At 38.8% G+C, this 22,329-nt stretch overlaps 1 protein-coding gene across 4 annotated transcripts in view; it reads right to left on the bottom strand.

Annotated features, from left to right (window-relative positions):
* GADL1 (glutamate decarboxylase like 1) overlaps positions 1-22,329 on the bottom strand; it is a 158,384-nt gene that overhangs the window by 45,257 nt on the left and 90,798 nt on the right. For all 4 annotated transcript variants that reach the window (XM_036886156.2, XM_036886157.2, XM_057491713.1 and 1 more), the window contains 3 exons: positions 21,193-21,392; positions 11,340-11,391; positions 2,702-2,791 (listed from right to left, as the gene is read on the bottom strand). In XM_036886156.2, coding sequence (XP_036742051.1) covers positions 2,702-2,791; positions 11,340-11,391; positions 21,193-21,392 — 342 coding nt within the window. The remainder of the gene's footprint in view (positions 1-2,701; positions 2,792-11,339; positions 11,392-21,192; positions 21,393-22,329) is intronic.

Below are 22,329 nucleotides of genomic sequence, written 5' to 3'. Positions count from 1 at the left end.
TTGCAAGCATGCACACACACTCTGAAACTCCAGATTCATTACCAAATAATCCCTCTCTCCTCCTGCTGCCAAAGTGAAGACTTATTGCACCATTAATTCTGAAATCTGAAAGCTCTACATGACATGATCTGAATAGAAGGGGCAAAGCCTTATTTGGTTTATTTATTTGTTTGTGATTCTCCATCCAAGATAAACCCTGACATAAATTTCAAGTATGCTTCAAGTACGTTCCAGGTTATAAATCATAGACTTGCATTCTCATACTACGGTAAGCAGAAAACCACATAGATCAACAATAGATATATATGCCTCCTTTCCTTGTCAAATTCATGCACGTACACCCACACAAAGAGAGACAATAAAAGGAAACCAAGAATCTAAAAACCCATGATCATTTCTCTGCAGCAGACGTGTTTACTCATCAGAAGCCATGGCAATATAGTAGGATATTAGACTGGGCAAAGGAACCATGGCTTTAAATGTCAGAGAAGCATTTCAAAAATGAAGGATGGAGAGCCACTGATAGGAACCATAAGAGAATCAGTGCTGGCAAATATTGGGGACAGAAGAGAATGTCCAGATTCATATTCAATGTCCAGTATTACATGCTGAGATAGCTGAGTTTAGCATATATACCCATCCTCAATTTCCATTGCTCAAGAATAGATAATGTAATATTTCCTTAAACAGAGGAAGAATGAATCAAAAATATCCCCAGACATAATAGGACTATTTAGTTATCCTGCTCCATATCTGTGTAACAGTACTGAGTCAGTAAAACACAAATAGCACAGCCTTTTTGAACAGCCAAAAAGTGAGAAAAATGGCCATCATATCTTTCTCAAATCTAAGCAATTATTTCCCCACACCACCAAAAATTCTCAGTTGCATTCCATCACAGTGGAAAATGTCCCTAAGAAACCTCCCACTGAATTCTCATACTGTCCAGCTTGTCTTTCTTTTTATGCATCGCTTATCATCTGAAATGTATTCCTTAGCACATCCTTATTTGCACTGTGCTACGGAAATGCAAGACAAATCCCCGTGACAAAGGTAACTGCCCAAAATGGGTAATGAAGGGCTTGTCCAGGGAAAGGCACCAAGAACACCATCCATCTCTCCCCATCTCAGCTGCCTGATCACAGGTTTGACAAGAGGCAGAAAGAATATTCATATATTGGGTGTGAATTATGCTACAAGGCAGGAGGTTAATGAGTCATGAAAAAACAGAAAATGACCTGAGGTTAAAAGGAGATGCTGCTGGCTGGTGACATTATTGGTGGCTATGCTTAAAGGCCACAGCCTTCCCTCTTCCTCCTAATTAGGCACAAACTCTAAGCTCCTTGTCATGGAAGATAAGGATCCCATGACCCGCCCTTTGCACAAGGCTCTCATCTCACCTCCCACCACTGCCCCTCTGCATCCTGAGGTCTCCTCTCTTAAGCCTCCAGGTCATCATCTGTGATTCTTCCTGAATCCACTTCTTTACTATTGTCCCCTAAAAGGAATCTACTTCCTTCTCAACACTCAGCTCTGACATCACACATTGGGGTAGATGTCCTTTCTCTCTGCTTTCCCTGCAAACAGGGTTTATCTCCATCTGGGCACCTACAACTTACCTTGTGATGGTCTCTTCCCTCATCTGTCTCCCAGTTATGACCTTCAGGCAGGGACCAAGTTATTTTGGTGTTTGTTTCTTTAGTGGACAGCACAGTGGGCCCTCAGTACAGGGCTTGCTGTCTGCCAGACTGGGAAGTTTTTCCTTTCCTTCTAAAGGGCAAGTAGAAGGGCTACTGTCTACAAAAGCTGTTGGGAATATCATTGATTTCCTCATGAAAGTAAGGAGAGGTTTGCAAATCAGAGCTTTGGCCCCCCCAAGTCACGAGGTAGCTGTGCTTGAGAGGGAAGATGCAAGGGAAAGAGGACTTTCCAATTTAGATGAACTGCCCATTGTGAACACTCATCCTACATGGCACAGGCACAGAATCTTTACAGGAGCTCCCACTGGTTCACTTCAGAGTACGCCATGTCCGTGCAAAAGGGGGTGCAACAAAGTAGTGTTGCCCTGCCATGTGTCTTCATAGTTCCTGGGAATCTGGGTTGGAGGCAGGAGCTTAGCTGGCAGAGCTGTGTTGGAGAGGTGCAGGTGAGACACAGAAGTCCCCAGAGCCAGGGGCTCCCCTCCCTCTGGGCTGCCAGCTGTGTGTGAAGACATTTTCAAGCACATTTTGTTCCATGACTAGTTGGAATCCATTGTTAACATCTCTTTTCTTTTTCATCACATAAGGCCCTTGAGCATAGAGGCAGGGCCTTTGTTAGTGGGAAGAACAGATCTCACACTCACAAAAGGAACCAGATTTCGACTTTCGAAGTTATCTCCATGGGAGGAGATGCAAACAATCAGACGTGCTATCAGTTGAAAAAAAGAGGCCATTCATCAGATAACTTGGACCTTGTGCTCCATTACCAGATCACGTTTTCTGAAGTGCACTGTGAATTAGAAGTTCTAATAAATTCTATAACTATCCTGCAACAGCAAAATTATTTTGAATTTGTGTGCATGTCAGGTATGTTAATATGTTAAATGCAAGCAATATTTTCAAGAGATTCCTACAAGTACAGAATTATTTATAGGACCAATACACAATAGGCATTGAATCTATTTCACCAAAAGGAAAAACACAATTTACTTATTACTTACCAAATTAAGTTTTTCCCAGTACTTAGGTCCTTCTTCCATCCCTCTGAGGCTTGGTGGAATGTACCAAAAGCAAATATTGGCATACTCAGGCTGAGGATTAAGAAAATTTGAATTAGTGAGAATGTTTGACATCTTGATCTAGGCGATAGCTACGTGAGTGTGTACAAATATCAAATTCATCAAGCTGTACATTAAGATTTGTGCATTTTAAAGTATGTACTTCAATATAAAAATAAAATAAAATTTGGGAGTTGTTTGGTTAGCCTAAGATTAATCTTAGGATGCAATTAAACTCTTAAGCTAGTTTCCTTAAGAGTTCCCATGTGTGTATTATGTTGATAACAATTTAGAATTGATAAAACAGACATCCATTCTACCTTACTCCTGAGAGTAGCCCACTCGGAAGGTTTTTTTCTCAGTTGGGTGCATCTAGAGGCCTATTGGTTGGGTATTTCACTAAGGAGTGAACACGAGATCAGGAATAAACATAATAAAGTTTGAAGCTGCGTCTGCCTAGCTCTGACCACCAGTTAGCACCTGACACACATATGCTCAGATGCCCTACATCCTGCCTCTTCAACCCTGAAGCTTAATTATTTCTTACACACCATATCTTTTAAAAAATTCCTTCTCTACTTAAGCCAGCCTAAGTTGTCTTCTATTATGTGCTACATCTGACAAATGCAAAATTCCCAGTTACTTTTAAGTTGATAGCACACAACATACCTGTGCTTCACTTAAACATCTGTACTGTGACCCTAGCCAATATTGTTTTAGAGAAAAAAAAAAGAGCATCATCTCAACTCCTGATTCTCAAGTTTCAGTATCAATCTCAAGGGTTAATAAGGATGTGAATCAGCTACAGGGCTTCTTAAAATTACATTCTCAGTCCTTGTGTTCAGAATGCCCAGAGTCTGACTAAGTCCATTATAGAAAAGACTGAAGAACTGGCATTTTAAGAAGCATCTCAGGTGACTCTGAAGTGCATAGTGCATGGTCTCTGTTTGGGAAATCCTGATACAAAGTGTCCATAGCCCAGTCATCTTCTCTAGTGATCTACTTTCCCACTAGACACAGTTTGGTTAAACATGGGACAGCATTCCAGAACAGGTGTTCATCTAGCCACTGTCACACAAAGAGATCTTCTCTACCACACCCTGTATCCTCACCGGCAAAAACATAGGGCATGCTAAAGGCATTCACAAGACAAGTGGTTTGGTACATTACATTGGGGAGTCACAAATTAGATACACAGAATTGTATTCAGGAAAGATTATGGGTCATGGCCATCCACTCAGCAACTTCCTCACTGAATTCTTAGCACTGACAGTATTTGAAATGATTTCCTTTTCCTACCATAAACAGTTTGTGGGTGATAACCAATGTTATAATAGTTCTCAACAATCATCAGAGTTATGTGCCACTATCACTATCAAGTTTTTCAAAAAGAGAAAACATATCTCATATCTTACAATCAAGACTAATATATAGAGTTCTGATTGTAGTAGATTTTAAATCACAAATGAATGCCCAGAAACATTCCCAGCTCAACAAGATAAGTTCTTTATCTGATCATTCTTTCACTTTTGAAATTTTTAAATGTTTATTGGATTTGACCCCCTGCAAAAAGCTACAAATCTTCAAAATACAGAGTAGCTCAAAATAGAGGACTAGATGATTCAACTCAACTTCCTCAAATACTCATCATGATAGTACAGTAGTCTTTACAAATATATACAATTTATACTTGGATGTCTGATTTATATTTGATTTGGTTTCTCTAGGGATAGATGTACTGGACTTCAAAATCAATTAATCATTTAATGTAAATAAATCTATTCAAATAAACTATGATTGATAAGAAAGCAAAAGAAAAATATAGTTATTATCTGTCACTAGATTTTAGAAATTCATGTCTTTATATTAACAAAGATGTCTTTCCAGATACCGTTTATATCTGTTACTAGCTCACTGCCTCTTAGCTCCAAATCCACTTTTTCTCTGTGTCCTGGAATAATAGAGGCAGACTCTAAATATTTCTTGTCACTATGCAGTCCATCAGCAGAGGGTGCTGGAGGGACACTGAGAAGGAAGAAGTAACTTCTTGATCTGGTGTGCTCACCTCAGGGGTCTTCTACGGTGCATGTGTCTTCTTTCTGCAGTATTGAGGACTAGCAGCAAGTAGCTGGCCTGCACTGTCCTCTCAGGTGACTTCACAGCAGAAGGGCAGCAGGTGGGCCCTCATAAAGGGCTTTCCCTGGCACATTCCCATCAGTGGTTTCACAGGGAAATGCTGCCAGTGAGTCACTTCACCTTGGATGGCTTCTTGGCACCCCTGTGTGTAGCGTGAATTTGGGGCGAAGCACTGCCTTGAAAATGGCTTCCTCCCGTACTCCAGGTAAGTTACCAGAGAATGTCACTGGTGTGACACCTCGGTCAGCTTCTGTGCCGTCCAGCGAGCTGCTGCGTCCTCTCCATCCAAGTCAGGGTCGCAGCCCTGGCAGGGGTGGCCTCTTGCTTGGAAGCTCCATTTCAGTTCTGGGAGTGGTGGTTTGTCTACAGCCCCTATTCCTGTACAACTCCTATCTGCTGCTAATTATTTTTTAATGTGAAGTGCTTCACAAATTCGGGGGCCATACTAATCTTCTCTGTATCGTCCCAATTTCAGTATAATGCTGCTGGAGCAAGCACAATTTCTTATATTGCACTTTCCCACTTCAAATGACTGTGCAGTTTTCATCTTCTATTGGACTCTAATACATCATTAAATTAGTTATTCTTTTTCATTTGCATGGCAACATTATGAATCATTGTGTAATAGTTTTTATGTGCTACCAAATCTGCTCTATATTTCAGAAACTAGAACCTAGACCTTTTGAGTCACAATTTAAATTTGCTTCCTGATAAGATTCTGTTTAGATATTTTAGAAGTGACATATCTGTGATGCCTTTTGCTCAGGCAGTCTCTCATAGAATGGTGTGGCTTCATGGCTATGACATCTGAAAACCTGTGGTGCCTTTTTGACATTTCATTTTATTGGAGTAAATTTAATGTTCCATTTGGTAGAATACCTTTACTGTAGTCATTTGCAAAAGTATTACAATTTGTCTTAAAACATCCCTTTGAATATTCACAAGGAACATATTTGAGTTTTGCCTCTGTACCTGGCATTTTATATAATGACTTTCTTCAAGAGGTTTCAAAGCACTAATGAGTATATTCAGAGTAGAATCATTCACATGCCACTTAATTTCCTATATATATATATATGAAAGCCTGACCTCTTGGGTGTCCTAGGAACACATTTAGTCTATATTCTCTAACACCATAAAATTGAGAAGGTATAAAAAGGAATTCAAGTGCCTAGGCCAGAAAGATGATAGTGAAGGATACAAAAAACTTGTAGCAGTAAAAGCATTGTCATAATCTACAAAAATTGATGGAGAAATAGAGAAGTGTCACTAAGAAAAGATGGATACACTCTATCCTGATTTTCAAGGGGAAACAAATAGATAAAGTCTAAGAAATAAAGCAGGTGCTTTGAGGTCCATTCCAGCAAGGATTATTGAGCAAATGGTGTAAGACCTGTTGGAGAAAAAGTCACCAATATGTAGTGGCTTGGATCCTCTAAAACTGAGTCATATCAAAAGAAATTCATTTCCTTTGCTTACAATGCCATTAGATCACATAGTAATAAAAATCACAGCTAGCCCACGGCATTTCAATACGTATAACTAGAAAATCTAGCACACAGATTGAAACAACCATTTGCAATCATGCAAATATAGAATGGAGAAAGGGGGCACAATGGACCTTTAATCGACTCTAAGCTCATAAATTTTAAATACCAGATTAGACTACTGAAAAATTTCAAAGGCAGTGCTGAGTAGCACAGAAAATCTGGGTTTTAGAGTCCCATGGATGTGGTTTGAATCCCAACTTCACCAGGTCTTTGCTTGGATAAGTGTCAAACATTCTAAGCTTCAGATTCCTGATCTTTAAAGTAGTGATCATATGGTCTGTCCCACAGAGTTGGTCTGATGAGTAAAGAGATTATTTCCAATATTTACTACCATACCTGACATACAGAAGGCACTCTGTTAATGTAGTAATAACAGTTATTTGGGGCTATATTGGTGAAAAGAAATGTCCTTGTCAAGTGGATGAATAGCTCCCATTAAAATCTGTACTGGGTGATTTACCTATGTTAATTTCTGCATGCCATATTTGAAGGGGAACATTAACAAATTATAGGATGCCCAAAGAAATGCAACCAAAATGTTCAATTTAATAAGCAGAATTTTCTATGTTCTAGATATTGGACCAGGTGTTAGAATGGGAAAAATGCTTATCTCCAGGAATTCAGAGACCGGTAATAGAGCTAGGTGCAGGCAATTAAACTGCAGGGCAATGAGCATTACAAAGAACTTCCTTGTAATCCAATAAATATTCCTGGCAATTGGAATAGCACACACATAGAAGCCAGTGTATCTAGGGGGATGGCAGGTACCAGGAGGAGAGGACAGGGTGAACTGGAGAGGTGAGGCTGTAAAAGGAGTCAACTCATGAAGGGATTCCTCATCTTCCGCGCTTGGGAGTCTGGCTTGATCCTAGAAGCAATGTAAGTACCAGAGAATTTCAATCTAGGGAAGAGATTTCATTTTAGAAAGACCACAGTGTGGCTGCAGTGTGGAACTGGGCTAGGTGGTTCTAACACTGGGACAAGAGATGGGTTAGGTGACAGTGCCAGCCTGAGGAGTGACGGTAGCCTGAACTGAGGCAGCAGCTTCAGGAGTGAAGAAGAGTGAGTACCCGGGAGACACGGAGGGGAGGGGAAAGGGAGAGAGCGAAGATACACCCAGTTTTATTTGGCTAGATCATAGTTCTAACAGCCAAAAGAAGGATTTAGAATTTTGGTAAAGAAAATGGTTATACTTCAACTTTAGAAATGTTGAATTTCAGTTAATGGTGGAAGTGTAATTGTAAGTGAGAATTCCCAGACACACCTATATCCAAAGGACTAGTGTTTAGGAGACAAGTCAAGGATAGAGATGTTACTGAGACTATTGACAACAAAGCTCTAAATAGGGATAAAACATTTCAGGGAGAGTCTGTGGACACAATAAAGGGCTAAAGACCAGAGTAGAGATGAACACTGAAGGGTGTACTCAGAGGAAGAGACCTTCACATAGAGAGAAAGAGAAGAAAAACTCACATGGAAAGGAGAAATACTGGGAGAACAAGTCAAAGAAAACAAGACAGGACAGAATTTAAAAAGGGGTGGAGTGAGTAATGGTGTAAAATGCTGCAGAAATCTTCCCACAAGACAAAGATTAAAGAATGTGTATTGAATTTAGCGATTAGAAAGTTGTGTTCCAAAAAAACACTTTTTATTGCAGTGCACTTGATACATATTAATAGTAGGGTTCATAAGTATTAGAATATGAATGATTATAGCTTCCTGGAAGAGGAATGAATGGTAAATTCTCCAACAAAGGAAATGTTCAGGAAGAGGTTGACCTCCTGTTATAGGTGCTGTCAAGAGAAATGTCCTGCATTGAGCAGGAAGTTGACTAGATGTCCTTAAAGATCTTTCATAACTTGGAAAGTCTATACAACCTAAATAACTCATCCTAATGGAGATCTCAGGAAGAGAAAAGGAAAAAGTTGAATAATTAGGACTCTCCTGAGAGATCAAAATAGGTGAAAGATAGTATAAGAATGAATATACCTCTAGGAAAACTTCTATTAGATCTTAGATCCAGCACAGAAACATAGAGGTATGACTTTCAGGGGCCTATGAATAATGCAGAATTCACTTGAAATGATAAGTTTCAAGCATCTTTAAGAAGATATGCATTATTTTTGCTCTTTTCAGGAAAAAAATATTCAAGTACTGGATCCTCTGTTTTGTGGTGTTCACCTACTATTTTCAACTTGCCACTTAACACTCTCACTGCTATCTGCTAAACAGTGAATATATATATATATTTATTTATTTATAGACTTGGGTTTTTCCAAAGCCAAAAGCCTTGCAGTTTCACAGTTAAGGGCTCCAAACAAATCTCTGTATCTCTTTCCTTAAGTATGCATTAGGGTCATATTTAATCAATCCAGAAAGCATTTGTTAACAAAAGGAAGCTAATTACCTTCACACTTATGTGAGAAATTCAAGGTCTAAATTTGCTTTATTTCTCTAGGCAGGATTTGTAGAAAAGAGGCAGATGCAGATCACATACCAAAACCTTTTTAAGTAGGAAATCTGAGTACCACTGTGGAAGCCACACTCACTGCTTTTGGGCCCTCTGGTTCCCACTGATAAAACATTCAGGGCAGAGGCTGCCTAATTATTAAAACCCATTTTAACTTTCATTGTAAGGATGTGAATGTGTTTGCAATTCCCTAAAGATGATGTTGAGAGGTACTTCCCTCAGTTTTTAAGCCTTTAGGAAGAATACATAAATAACTTTTAAAACAGTTTGTCTTTTTTTCTCACCATTTTTTCTCTTAGCTCTATCAAAACACTGTACAGTTCCAAGGTGCACTACAGTTTTCATCGCCAGAGAAATAAAGAAGGCAATTCAAACTTAAGAAAATAGAGAGGTAACTCAACCTCAAGAAGATATAAAAGGTGACTCAAACTCAAGCCAGTCACACAGCTGTTGTTTCATCCCTACATGCTTAAGGACGCATCTTTAAAATATACACAGACATTATCTTACATAGTCATGATGTTATCGTGCCTGACAAAATTATCCTTGATTCCTTGGTATTAATCAATAATCAGTTCACTTTGGAAATTCCACAACTGTTTCAAAATTTGCCTTTTATGATTAGCTTGTTCAGATTAGAATTCCAGCATCTTCCTACGTTGCATTTAGTTATTTTGCCTCTTCGGTTTCTTTGAACCTCAAGTGGTCATCACCATTCCCTCCATTAATTTTCTTCATACCATTGACCTGTTGAAGAAACCAGGTCAGCTGTCCTGCAGAATGTCCCACATCCTGAATTTGTCTTCTTGCTTCTTTGAAGTGTTACCAGAAAGTCATTTAAATATGGATACGTTTGCTATCTTTGCAAGTTTCTCTACCTCCCTATTTTCCCAGAAAGTTTGGATTCCTTTGCAGATGGCGGTGGAAGCCATGGCCAGGGTTCCCTGGGGAGTCTTTCCCAGACTGGTCTGAGGACCATCATCATCTCTCACCTGGACTACTGCAACAGTCTCCCAGTTTGTCTGGTTTATTTTTTTCTTGTCCTCCTTTCACAACGCCCCCTCCCCATTCCTCTCTTCCCATGATATCCAGTATGATCTTTTAACATGAAAGGCAGACTCCTGCCACTTAAAACTTCTCCAATGACTACACTTGGAATAAAAACCAAAGGTCTTACAATGACCTACCTGACTCCACTTGACCTGGTCTAGCCCACCTCCCCAATACCATCAACTACTGCACACCTGTGCTTAATATGCCTTTTTTGGCTCCTTGGGTACATAGAACTCTTTTCAGCTTTAAGCCTCTGCAGTCATGTATCAATTCCACCTAGAAGGCCTTTCCCTCAGATATCTGCATGGCATGCTGTTTACCACCACTGAAGTCTCAGTTCAAAGATAATCTCAGAGGGCCCTTCCCCAACTACCCAAACCAGCCAAGCCATCCCCTACCCCCACCCCCACTTCAGCAGTTCACCCTATTTATTTCCATTATAGTACTTGCCACATCTGTAACTTTTATTCATATACTAGATTATCTCTCATAAGCTTGTTCTATTGTTTTTTAAAAGACACTTCACTACCTGCTGTTTTCTATGTATTAATTTGCTTGTTCATTGCCTGTCATGTTCCATCTGAATGTAGGCACCACCAGAACAGGGAACTTCCCCGTCTTGTATCTCTAGTACCTAGAACTACAATTGCTCAATAAATCTTGCTGAATATAATAGAATCCCAAAAATTAGCCATATTGCTTACATACAGAATAGGTTCCTAGGCTGCCATGTCTAGGTCATTTTTATATTAAGTTAAAAATTGCTTATACAGTATATGCTATAAGAAGACCTAAGAGAACCTCTCACTTTATATTTCTTAAAAATCAGAATTAAATAACATTCTTCATATTTTCTCACCATAATTTCAGGATTATCTATCTTTGCAACCACCTTATTTTTTATATATAGCAAGAAATGTTATCCTGTTGTTCCATCAGTCCAACAACAAAATGAATTATTTTCCCTTTGGTCTAAAGCTAATATGCTCTCATTATTTTATAAAAAGATAAAACTATATGCATTATTATATATTCACTTAATTGATTTTTCACATGCAGGCACCTCTATAGCACAGTTGAATATTTACAGTGCAATTATTATGCAATTTATATATTTATTCAGTATTATCCTTGGTAATTATTATTGAGCACTTTAACTTTCAATACTTAAAGGCAAGTGTGTTTTTTGTGAACCCAACAAAGGAAAAATCTTCACTAATAGAGTAAATTAACATAATGGACTCTATGAATTAAGCTAATGACTTGTTTCTAAGTCTGCAATACAAAAACCGATGAAATAGAACAGATTAGAAAATTACCACCTTCATCACTTGATGGACAAAATCACAAGCACAATTCAGTGATCACTTACTTCCATCAGTAACTTGAATCCTTCTCTTTTCTTGATTTCTTCTACTAGGTACCTAAAAATGAAAGTCACAATAATGTTTATAATCTGCCACCTGAAAAGTCCCTGAACATGACTTACATATGACGGAACTGTTAGTTCTGATGCAGAGACAAGGCTTAAAAAGACGAGGCGTAGAAATAAAGAAGGATATGCATATAGGGATAGGTGTGGATTTAGACAGTTCTGAACCTACTGTAATCCCCTGGGTCCTGAGTAAAAAGATATGACTTCTTGGTGAGATTTTGCCTATCTCCCATGTTAGCATGAGACTTTAACCCTAGTGTGAAAACCACATAAAGTAGATTGGATATGCATCTCTGACCACGGAGGGTTTACATTCATATTTTGGATGGCGATTTAGCATAGGTACTTAAATTACCTAGCTGGCTCAGAGGAAAAAATTTTTGGTGTGTCGTTTTACTTACAAGTTCATTTAAGATCAAAGAAACTCAACATCATCTTTTCCAAGGCCAGGACAGAGGGAAGAAGACCTGACTGTTGGTTTCATATTAAAAGTAAGTGGTCTATAACTATTGATAGAATGTTTCTGAAGTCATCCCAAATGCCAGGGAAGAGAGCTATATATACAACGTAAGCAAAGGGCACAGACACATGAGATACGGAATAATCGAGAAAAGACTAAATGAACTTCGACTTGTTGGACTAAGCTGAGGACATGGAGCAAATTAACAGTGACAACTCTCCCCTAGGCTTGGTTATTGTCTATATAAAAAGGAAAGCCCTCTGAAATGGTTGGTCTTGAAAACCAGTGTTTTGATCGTAAGTCTTGAAAAGTTCATAACACTTGACCCAGTATTTCAAATTCGGGGGCCAAATGTAAGGAAATGATCAGGGGTGCTGACAAGAATGTAATTGCCAAGGTATATATTGTGGATTTATATGTAAAAATAGAGAGAGAGAGGGAGGGAGGGAAGAAGGGAGGAATGAATGCAGGTCATACACAGCAATTAAGAGTGGCTTTGAAAATTATTGGCCAGTCATATGGAATCATGGTACAATATATGGAATATGATCATGTCACTAAATTTTGTATGGTCAATGAATATTAAGAACAATAAAAAATGCTCTTCTTGGGCCTCAGTTCCATTATCTGTAAGACCAGAATAACACATTCTGCTTTCCAACCTCAAAAGATTGTTGTGAACAATTTAAAGAAAGGCATGTATAAAAACTGTAATGTACAGAAACCTTGGAAATTGGGGAGCTGCTGTTATAATGTTCATTTGCTAAAGGACATTCTAGAATGTGAATATGGAATATACCAGTTAACAGGATGCAGTTCTTTTTCCTAAACTTATTTATATAACTTCTCACATTGGTTAAATATTGACGGTTAGCATATAGATTATATCATTTTTGAATTATACAAAATCTTATAAAAATTCTATAAGTATTAACTAGATAATATAGATCCTTTATTTTGAGCAGTAATGTTGTGACCAGATATATACACACACACACAAACACACACACAGACTCACAAAGTATTTGATATTCTACTCTCTCCTTTCCCTGAGTATTTTTTTAGGAGATGTTAAGTTTTTGAACCTTTAGCACATAAAAAAAAGCAGCTCTGATGATTAATAAACATCAGAAGAGATGCTTAAGATCACTGGTAATCAAAGAAGCACAAATTAAAACAACACAAAACTACATAGCCCACATGATATTGGAAACAAATTTTAAAGACAACACCCAGCTAGAGAGAATATGATAGAAAGCTGCCAAAACCCTTTCAAAATTAATAATACTCATATCTTCTGATGCAACAAACCACCTCTGAAATGCTGATCTACCAGGAAAAAGATCAATACTACAGATAGATAGATATCATATATAATACACACACATATATGTATATATACATATACAATATAACATACACACACAGCATGTTATTGTATCTAAATCTATGTGTGCCTGTGTGTGTATCCCATACAAAATAACTAGAAATAAGATTAACATCCAGAAATTGGCAAACAGTAAAATAAAATGTATTATCGCAATTCAATGTAATGTGATGCAGCTATTAAAAAGAATGGATTATATATTACTTTGATTAAACCACAAGGATGCTCATGATGTATTATGAGATAAAAGCAAGGTACTGAGGAATGTGGATAATAGGATTCCACTCTTCACAAAAAGAAAAGGTAATCCCTGTCAACATACAAGTGTATGTGTTCGTGGAATAAAGCAATTTTTGATAACTCACATGTTAGAGTCAGGCTTTAAACCCAGTGTGAAAAACCACATAAAACAGACAGGATATACATCTCTGACCATGTAGGTTTCATATTCATATTCCAGATGGCCATTTTGCATAGGTACTTAAATTACCTAGCTGGCTTGGAGGAAAAATTGTTAAATTGTTAATATTTACCTGGAGGAGAGAGACACTGGATGCAATGGGGGGGGGTAGGGATTATTAACTCTCTTTTTATATTTTTTTGCAAAGTCTCATAGATGTGGTTGTGTAATTTTTGAAAAGGAACTTAGTAAAAAATGTGAAGTACAAAACATAATAGACACATATAATCTCTATACAAGGAAACATGTGAACCATACTTTTCTCACCTTCTCAAACACAAATGTATAGGTAATCTGTTCACCCAAAGGCAATGAATGCCATGATTTCGTACTGAGGCAGCTTACAGGAATCCTGCACACCCTGAGGCTATGAAAACACTTTTTGTCTCCAGAAATAGCGGGAATGACTCTAGAAGATTCTAGTAGAGCAGTTAATCAACTTTGTGACTGCAGGCAAATTCCTTAGCCTCCCTGAGCCTCTCTTGGTTTCCTCACATATGTAATGGGGATGTGGAACCATGTGGGTAAAATCCTTCCCTAACAGTTTACAACTGTATGAAATTTACACACACTACCTATAGTCTTAAATTAAAATATGTCTGTCAAACTGGCTAAAACTGCTCCTGGGAGAAAGGCATCCAGAATCACAACTGAATCATTTCAGTTAAAACTCTACTTTTTGCTAACCATGTGTATGGGCTTTGTGTCCAGTCAGTGTCCCCACTGCAGACACTCTCAGAGCCTGTAAAGCCCAGTGTAACATCCTAATTGAGGGTACAGGTGCTTTGGGTGAAGAGTTGCAATGATGACAATAATAAAAGGCTTATACCAGAATTTTAGAACTATGCGCCATGATACACCATGTGAATAGGTTTCCCACATGAAAGGATTCCATTGACAAATAAATTGAGCAACCCGGGGCATATTCGTTAGATTGCTTTTGTCTACAATTAGAAGTCTACTTGGCTTAATTCTTAAGGATATTTACTGAGTTGGTTGGATGGCTTAAATTGTCATCAAGAGCCAGGCATTTTCTATCATTTCAGCCCACCATACTCAGAGTGTTAGTGAAATCTCTCGTGTTCACAAATGTCTGCCACAGCTCCGAACATCACACCCTCATATAACAGTGACCTACCAAGGAAGAGAGGACTTGAGCAAAAGCATTTTCCTCTTATTTACATAAGCCTGTTTTCCCTAGAAGTCTTCACAGAATTCTTCCTATATCTCACTGACTAAAGCCTAGTCATATATAACTAATTATTGGCAACAGGGACTGGCTTAGGCCAATGTTCCCAGCAGGAAGATTGCTACCTAAACAAAATCAGGGCTCTGGTGGATGGAAAAGGAGAGAACAATTGTTGGGTGATCAGGCAACAGTGTCTGCATACTGGTTAAAGCAAAGTTAAAAATGTTTCTGTATTACAGGCCCCCTCATAGCCTTTAATGAGCTAATGAACATTGAATCTCCAAGAGAGGAATAATATAGTAGTTAGCACTTCCCAAACATATTTGACCATGGAAACATTTTTTGGAAGAACATTTATTAAAATATTCTGGAAGGCTATTATCCCACAGAGTGTAGTTTCAGAAATGCTAATTTAGAAGTGTCTCTTCTGTGGGATACTTTACCCTCTTCTTAAATAAATGCTAAACTGCAATGAGTTTCAGGGATGGAATCCAAATAAGGTTTGAGTCACTTATGCCTAAATTCAGAGGGATGATTTGATCCTCATAACTTTTCACTATATGAAAATAGCCCAAAGATAAAATATTTTTTTAAAAAAGCAAAAACTCTTCTTATCCAATGCAAGCCAGAAAAAAGATGTACATAGAATTTGGGACATGACACAAGAAGCATAAATCACTTCTACCAAAAGGCATCCAAGTAAATGGGTTTAAAAAGCAATAATAGCTTCATAAAACTCATCACCGTCCTTCCCACCAAGTTTAGCAAAAAGAGAGAAAAGAGAGAGAAAAATACACATTAGCTAGAGTTTTTGCCATTTCTACTGGGTAAAAACTCATTATATCAAGATTCTGGTTTGATTTTGAAAAATACATTATTGATAATCTTGCTCTAAAACACTTTACCTTCCTTTGTTTACAAATGTGCTTCCAACACTAGAGAATCCTAATTCTCCAGTTTGTTAGATAAGTCCATTTAATATTTTTATATTCTCCTAGTCCTTCTGTAAGACATTCTTTCCTTTCTGGCAATAATCTTTCCAGAGTCTTTCTCAATTCATCAGTCACTTAGAGTCTCCCTGGACCAAGTTTCTATCCCAGTCTAATCTCCTCATTTAAAATTTCTTCCAATGCACAGCCTCTCAGAACTCCTGAGAGTTTTTTCCATCTGCTTTCTGTATGCTCTGCATATATTAGAACATATTGCATGCCTTGTGTGAATTATCACAGACACCTACATGCTATATTCTACTGCAGCTGTGGATTTTTTTTTTAAGTTACCAGTATAAAGAAAAAGCAAAAACATTGGACCTTCCATAGTCTTCTAGACTTTCTCCCTCTCATCACCTGGAGAAATACACTAGCACAAAAGTGCCTTTTTGTCACTGCTCACCTTGTCCATGCTGATGACAATCAATCCTTCAGTATTCATGCAAGCTGGTGAAATGAATTCCATCTGAGAGATTAGAGATTGTGGGTGTCAAGGGAATAGATAAATGACACACTGGAGACCTAACAAAGTAGCAGAATGGGGAGTTCCTGAGCTGTTTGTTGTCGTTAAAAAAGACTTAGGCATGTGATTCTTCTAGACTTGCTTTAAAAATTACTCCTTGGTGAATATCCATTTACCCTGAGTGCCAAAACAAAGGCCTAGAAGGTGCCCTTAAGCAACAGCTATCCTGAAACATTTTCAATGTTCCTAGGCAGAAAGCAGAGGCATACAATCACCTGCCTCATGCCAGAGCTGGTGGTTTTCAACCCCAGCCCTTTGGGTTTCAATTATGCTTAACAATCATCTGTCGCTACAGGCTCCCAAAGTCACTGGCTTTCAAACAACCTAAGGAGAAAGCAAGTCTTTAGTCATTAATATTTCTTGAGATAAATGTTCTCTCCACAACTGGAATGACAAGGGCCAACTGGAAATTAGAAAAGGCCTTATAGATCTTACAGGTATTAATTGTTTCCTTCTAGCTAGATTTCTGATAGCTCATAAAATAGGAATTTATGTCCTCTTGAAAATATCTACTCTTACTTTCCCGAAGGAAGGGGGAGCAGGCTATCTCATCAGGGAGATGGCAGTCCATTGGTCAACCAAAATCTGGTCCTAAGTCTTTAGGGCCATACACAAATTTCAAAACTAAATTCCATTCAGATTCAGGAACATGGAAAGTTTGTTTCTGCAATCAGTGCAATCCTTACTACACTGCCTCAGGGGAAAAGAAGTCACAGTATTGAAGAGACCTGACCCAGAGCCGAGGGAAATGGGTATCTTAGCTACACCAGGCTGCCGATAATGTGCACCCCAAACAGTAAAACAGTCCTAATTTACAGTTTACTTTGCTAGAGTTCTTATCTACTGAAGGAAATTATACTTCTTGGAACCAATGTTACTCTGAAATTACAGAAATTATTCTGGGTAAAGCTGTCTGACCACAGATAAGAACTGTTTTTATTAGGTAAATGCTAAAGCAAGTGGCCTTGGGTCAGTGGGCTTGATGGGAAATGGTATTTTACCTCTCACCAGTCTGTGGTTTGAACTGATTATGTTTGCTCACATAATGAATGGTGTTCTAGAGCTAGTTTGTATGGGCCAGTGAAAGCTAATTATTAAATATTCAGGCATTTTGCCCATGTAATTGTTGATAGCTTGCAATTTTATATAATGGGAATATCTACACCATGGGAATTGGCAGACATTACAAATTGGGTTTATTAATTTTTCCTTCTAAAATACAGTTTAACGGTACATCACTGCACATGGGCTCAGGTAATAGAATAGGCCCCAGAACTGAAGAAATGTTCCATCTTTCCTAAAGAGCAGAACCACAAACCACACAGCCGATTTGTAAATAAGTATAATCATGAAAATAAAGACTGTATGTTGCTGGCTTCCCATAACTCTTAATCCTAGAGAAATTTTTCCCAAGCTTATAATTTCATATTCATTCCAAGTAACATGTCTAAAAGGACTCAGCCCTTGTTTGGCCCTGGGAATGGAAGAATAGGATGACTTTTGCCCACCCCAAGAACAGATTGTTGGATATGAAGAATGTAAAAAGTTAAGGCACACAAATATATATATATTAGGAACAGAATGAAAAGAAGGGATTATTTTTCAAATATTTAAACATAGGTCACAGACTCTGCAGTAATGCTCACTGAAATGTTAATTCAATTCAATTCAACTTGACAAACATTCACAAACAATAAGTGTTTGTTGAACTGAATTGAAATGTTAACATTTATCCTCCTGTGATATTGCTCTGCAAAAATTAGAAAGTGTCCTTAGACTATAAATTAAATTCCACCCTCAGATGAATGTTAACTTTATAATAAATACGATCATCAAATATTTATATTGAGCCTTGTTTCAAGACACCTGTCACTGAATTCCTTAGCAACTTAGATAAAATAAAGCACAGATTCTACCGCACTAAATAACGTGAGAAAATACAAAAAGGGAACAGAGCTTTCTGAACTTGTATTTTAATCTAACAGGCAGATATGAATATTTATGTCAGACAGTTTCATTGTTTTCATCATTGGGTGGTTGTCTCACTACTTCTTATTGTGGCACTTTACCACTATTTCTAAAAAAGACACATTCCTCACCAAGTTTCAGTATATATTTTATAGGAGGAATTGGCAGAGCCTCCAGTGCCCAGGGAGGGCACGTGACACAGTGAGACGACTGCATTTCCCTAGCAACAGTGACTGATTCAGAGATGGACATTTGCCTCACTCAGAAATAATAATAATTTTCCCTGGGACTGTTAAGAGAGAAGCACATTCTCCTTTTGACCTTGAACTTGAACCCTGGAGAATATAGATTGAATCCTCCTGGCAGCCACCTTCCTGCAGAGGAAGCTCAACACAGAGGACAGCAGACATGCAACATGCAGATACTGGGGCTTTGTGAGCTTATTTCAGCCCCTAGACCAAGCCATTGCCCAAGTCATCACTATTTTGCTTATAAGTAACATGGGTTAATACATTACCTTTCTTTGTTTATAATACCTTGAGTTAGGGTTTCTGTTGCTTAAATCAAGAGTTCTAACTGATATAATATTTATAATAGTTTTCAAACTATGTCTTAAACCATAATCTCTGGAACTGCTGACTTCTAACAATCTTCTGAAAGTGCCAAAGCCATCTCTTTAGGTGTCCTTACAGCCAAGCCCCCTGCTGTTATGAACATGAATGCACACATCTCATTTGAGATGGAGTGCTGAAGCCCTGAAGACAGAGTTCTCATGTCCTGCCAACTCCTCATCAACTGAAAACCACAACAGGAAGAAGTTTAGCTTGCATTTTCCAGCAAGTAGAAGGCTACTTTGCTACCTCAGCAAGAGGGAGGAAGATTTGCTCTGTGCCCAGCAGCAGCCCCAGTCAATGAGAAACTGTACTACTTAGCAAACGAGAAGCCACTTCCAGTCTCTTCCAATGGACTCTCGTTCAAAGCCGCTTCCCCCTTTACATAAGCAGTCTTCTCTCCTTTTTCTCTGGACTTGCCTGTGGTTCACCATAGTTTGCATGTCCAGAATTGCAATTTCTCCACCATTCCATTTTGCTGGTAAAATAATTGGCTGTTTTATCTTCAAGGTCAACATCGTGTAACTGCAGTTCTTCCTTCAAAAAGGCAGAGTGTACTTCTTGCCTCTTGACATTGATCTTGGCCATTGGAAAGCTAGTAGATACGATGTGATCAGGACTTCAAAGTGAGCTTGCATCATTGGAGTTGCCTTCTTGGGCTTCTGTCAGCTCATCACAAGAACTTGCTCTGGCTAACCTGCTAGTCCAAGCAAGATGCAAACGTGTGGAGAATAGACCCAGACCATCCCCGCAAACCCCTCAGCCACCATAGTATGGGATAATGGCAGTCCAGCCAACTTGCAGATGTCTGATAATCAATAATTGTTTCAAGACACTGGGTTTTCAGAGAATTCTGCATAGAGCCCCCATGCCATACCACTCCCGCTATAGAAGGAGGAAACTGTTTTAAATCTCTAAGGAGAGACTTCAGGATTTTGCAAGTGGAATATGAACAGGGAATGTGAGGGACAGATTTTGCAAACCAGAGATCACAAACTGATGCCTGTGGTGGCCAAGGAGGTGAAAGTAACTAAAAGTCATATAGCATGTAGCATATGCCAGGCATTATTCTGAGTGTTTTACATATTTCAATTCATTTAATCCTCATAACAATTATTTGAACTAGATGCTACTGTTATTCCCATTTTCCTGGGACAAAACTGAGGAACAGAAAGGTTAAGAAGCTTGCCCAAATCACAGAGCTTGTAAACAGAAGACCTAGGTTTCGAGTCTCAGTTGCTGCACCTCTATGTTATAGCAAAATAAGCTAGTTAAAAAACAGAAGGAGGTGGAGGGAACTGGGGTTCTCTGGAAAGTTAGACATCATCGTGTTCAGTGGAGTGTCACCCTGCAGGATTGAGAGCATTCTGATCTTTTCAGAGAAGGTGAAACTCAGACGTTTGATAAATCTCCCTATTTTTAAGTATTTTAAATGTTTAAATTTCAGAATTTTTTTTAACACAAAAAAGGTTAACCCTATGTGAAACAGGCCTGCCGAATCATATTTAAAACTAAATTTGGCTGGGGCCTGCCATTCGCCCCACTGATCCAAGCTTAGCCAGAGTCCTGTCCGGGAGGCAAATGTCCAGAGTCTGTATCTCAAGAATTTTTCTGTCTTTGAAAGTGGTTTCAAAAGCTTTGTCTCTGCTGTTGTCACAAGGTAAGCAACCATGGTGCTTCCACACTAACTTTAGCTTCTCGCCTTTATGCCAGCCTTCCATTCTCAGGGACTTGCTTGCTGGGTTCTAAAAGTCACCGTGATCTCGCTCACATCCACGGGTGTGGGCCTGCTGTGGCCTCTGCTGCCTCATTCTTCCCTTCCCTCAGGAGTCTTAGTTGAATGTTGCCTCCTTCAGGAAGCCTCTACCCCTGCTCCCCAGGAACGTACTAGAGAACCCTCCTGGGAGCTGGGACGCCACATCCCTCCCCTTACCAAAAAGTAGGTTCACCTGTATTTGATTGGCTCTGTCACCTAAATGTATCTCTTACCAGGCTAGGATCTTGGAAGGCAGGGGTAGGATGGCTTTGTTCACAATTCCTAATCCATGGTAGGTGCTGAGAAAACAGTTATTAGGTGAAAGGAGTGAACAAATGGAAGAACATGTACAGACCTTGCAAATACTACTGTCATTGAGTCTAGTACAGATATGCATGGACACACACAAATATATATACACAAACACGCACACACAGAGGCAAGTACCTAGATAAAGCAAGAGCGCGATTAACTCTTTCTTCGAGGCCTAAGGTGCCCAGGGCCTTCCAAGTCATCCAGAACTTGAATGCATCCGGTCTCCTGCTACACTGGATGGATTTGTCTCCTGTGTCGTAGCTAACATCATAGAATTTATCCTGCTGGAAGAGGTAAGATGCCTTGGCAGAGTAGCATTTCTTAAGAAGGTCCTTTTGAAAAAAAAGAAAAGAGAGAACTTGTTAATATTGTCCATGTTTAGAATGCATTTTATTTCAAAAACACATACCCACCAACAAAACCTGTATGGTACTCTACTTTGGGCCAAAGCAATTGTTCTCACTCTACAGCTGCTTTATGTCAAAAGCAATAGATATGTTATTAACTTTGAGACGTGGATTACCCACTGTGTCTAAAAAAAAAAGAAAAACAGAAAGGAAAACCCTCAGAGTTTAGAATGCCAAGTGCATTTCCACAATTTCAGTGAAGAGCATTGAGAAGCTTAGAGGCGACCATCATCTGTACGACATCAAGGCAGGCCAATTTCTCAAGATGAAAAAAAAAATCTGCCTATAACTCACCCAAGGCTCCATACTGCAGAAAAATACCTAACATATTGTACATACTGTATACAATTTCATAGGCAAACACTAGGTTTTTAAACCCTCTTTTTTTCAACTCATCCATATTGAAAAGACCAGGAGTGACAATACCCAGGGATTAAAACCCTGCAAGAAGAGCCATGGAAGAGGTAAACAAGAGCTGCCACACAAACATCGGCTGTGATTCCAGACAGTTTGTTGGGTTGGTCTTGCACTGGTTTTATTTGCAACCAAATCCACATTGCATTTACTGACTGGTTACTTCTCTCTGTGCATGGGTGACAGTTTACCCTATTTATTACCATTCAAGAGTCTTCCCTTGAGCCCCACATTTTTAGAGTTTAAGCCCTATTGCTGTAACTGTCCCTTGGTATCTACAAAACCCCAGTTTTCCTATCCTGTCCTTCACAAACCCCATAAGCCCATGTGTCTCCATCCCAAAGAGAACCTGTTAGAACCCTCTTCTTCCCCAGCATAACCAAACTATTCTATGTCCCATAACCACTAAGTCATGCCCCATCTCTATCTTTGCTCATACCATTTGCAT

Source organism: Manis pentadactyla, chromosome 14 (assembly GCF_030020395.1).
Source record: "Manis pentadactyla isolate mManPen7 chromosome 14, mManPen7.hap1, whole genome shotgun sequence".
In the NCBI taxonomy this organism is placed as follows: domain Eukaryota; kingdom Metazoa; phylum Chordata; class Mammalia; order Pholidota; family Manidae; genus Manis; species Manis pentadactyla.
This window is presented reverse-complemented; position numbering and strand designations above follow the sequence as displayed.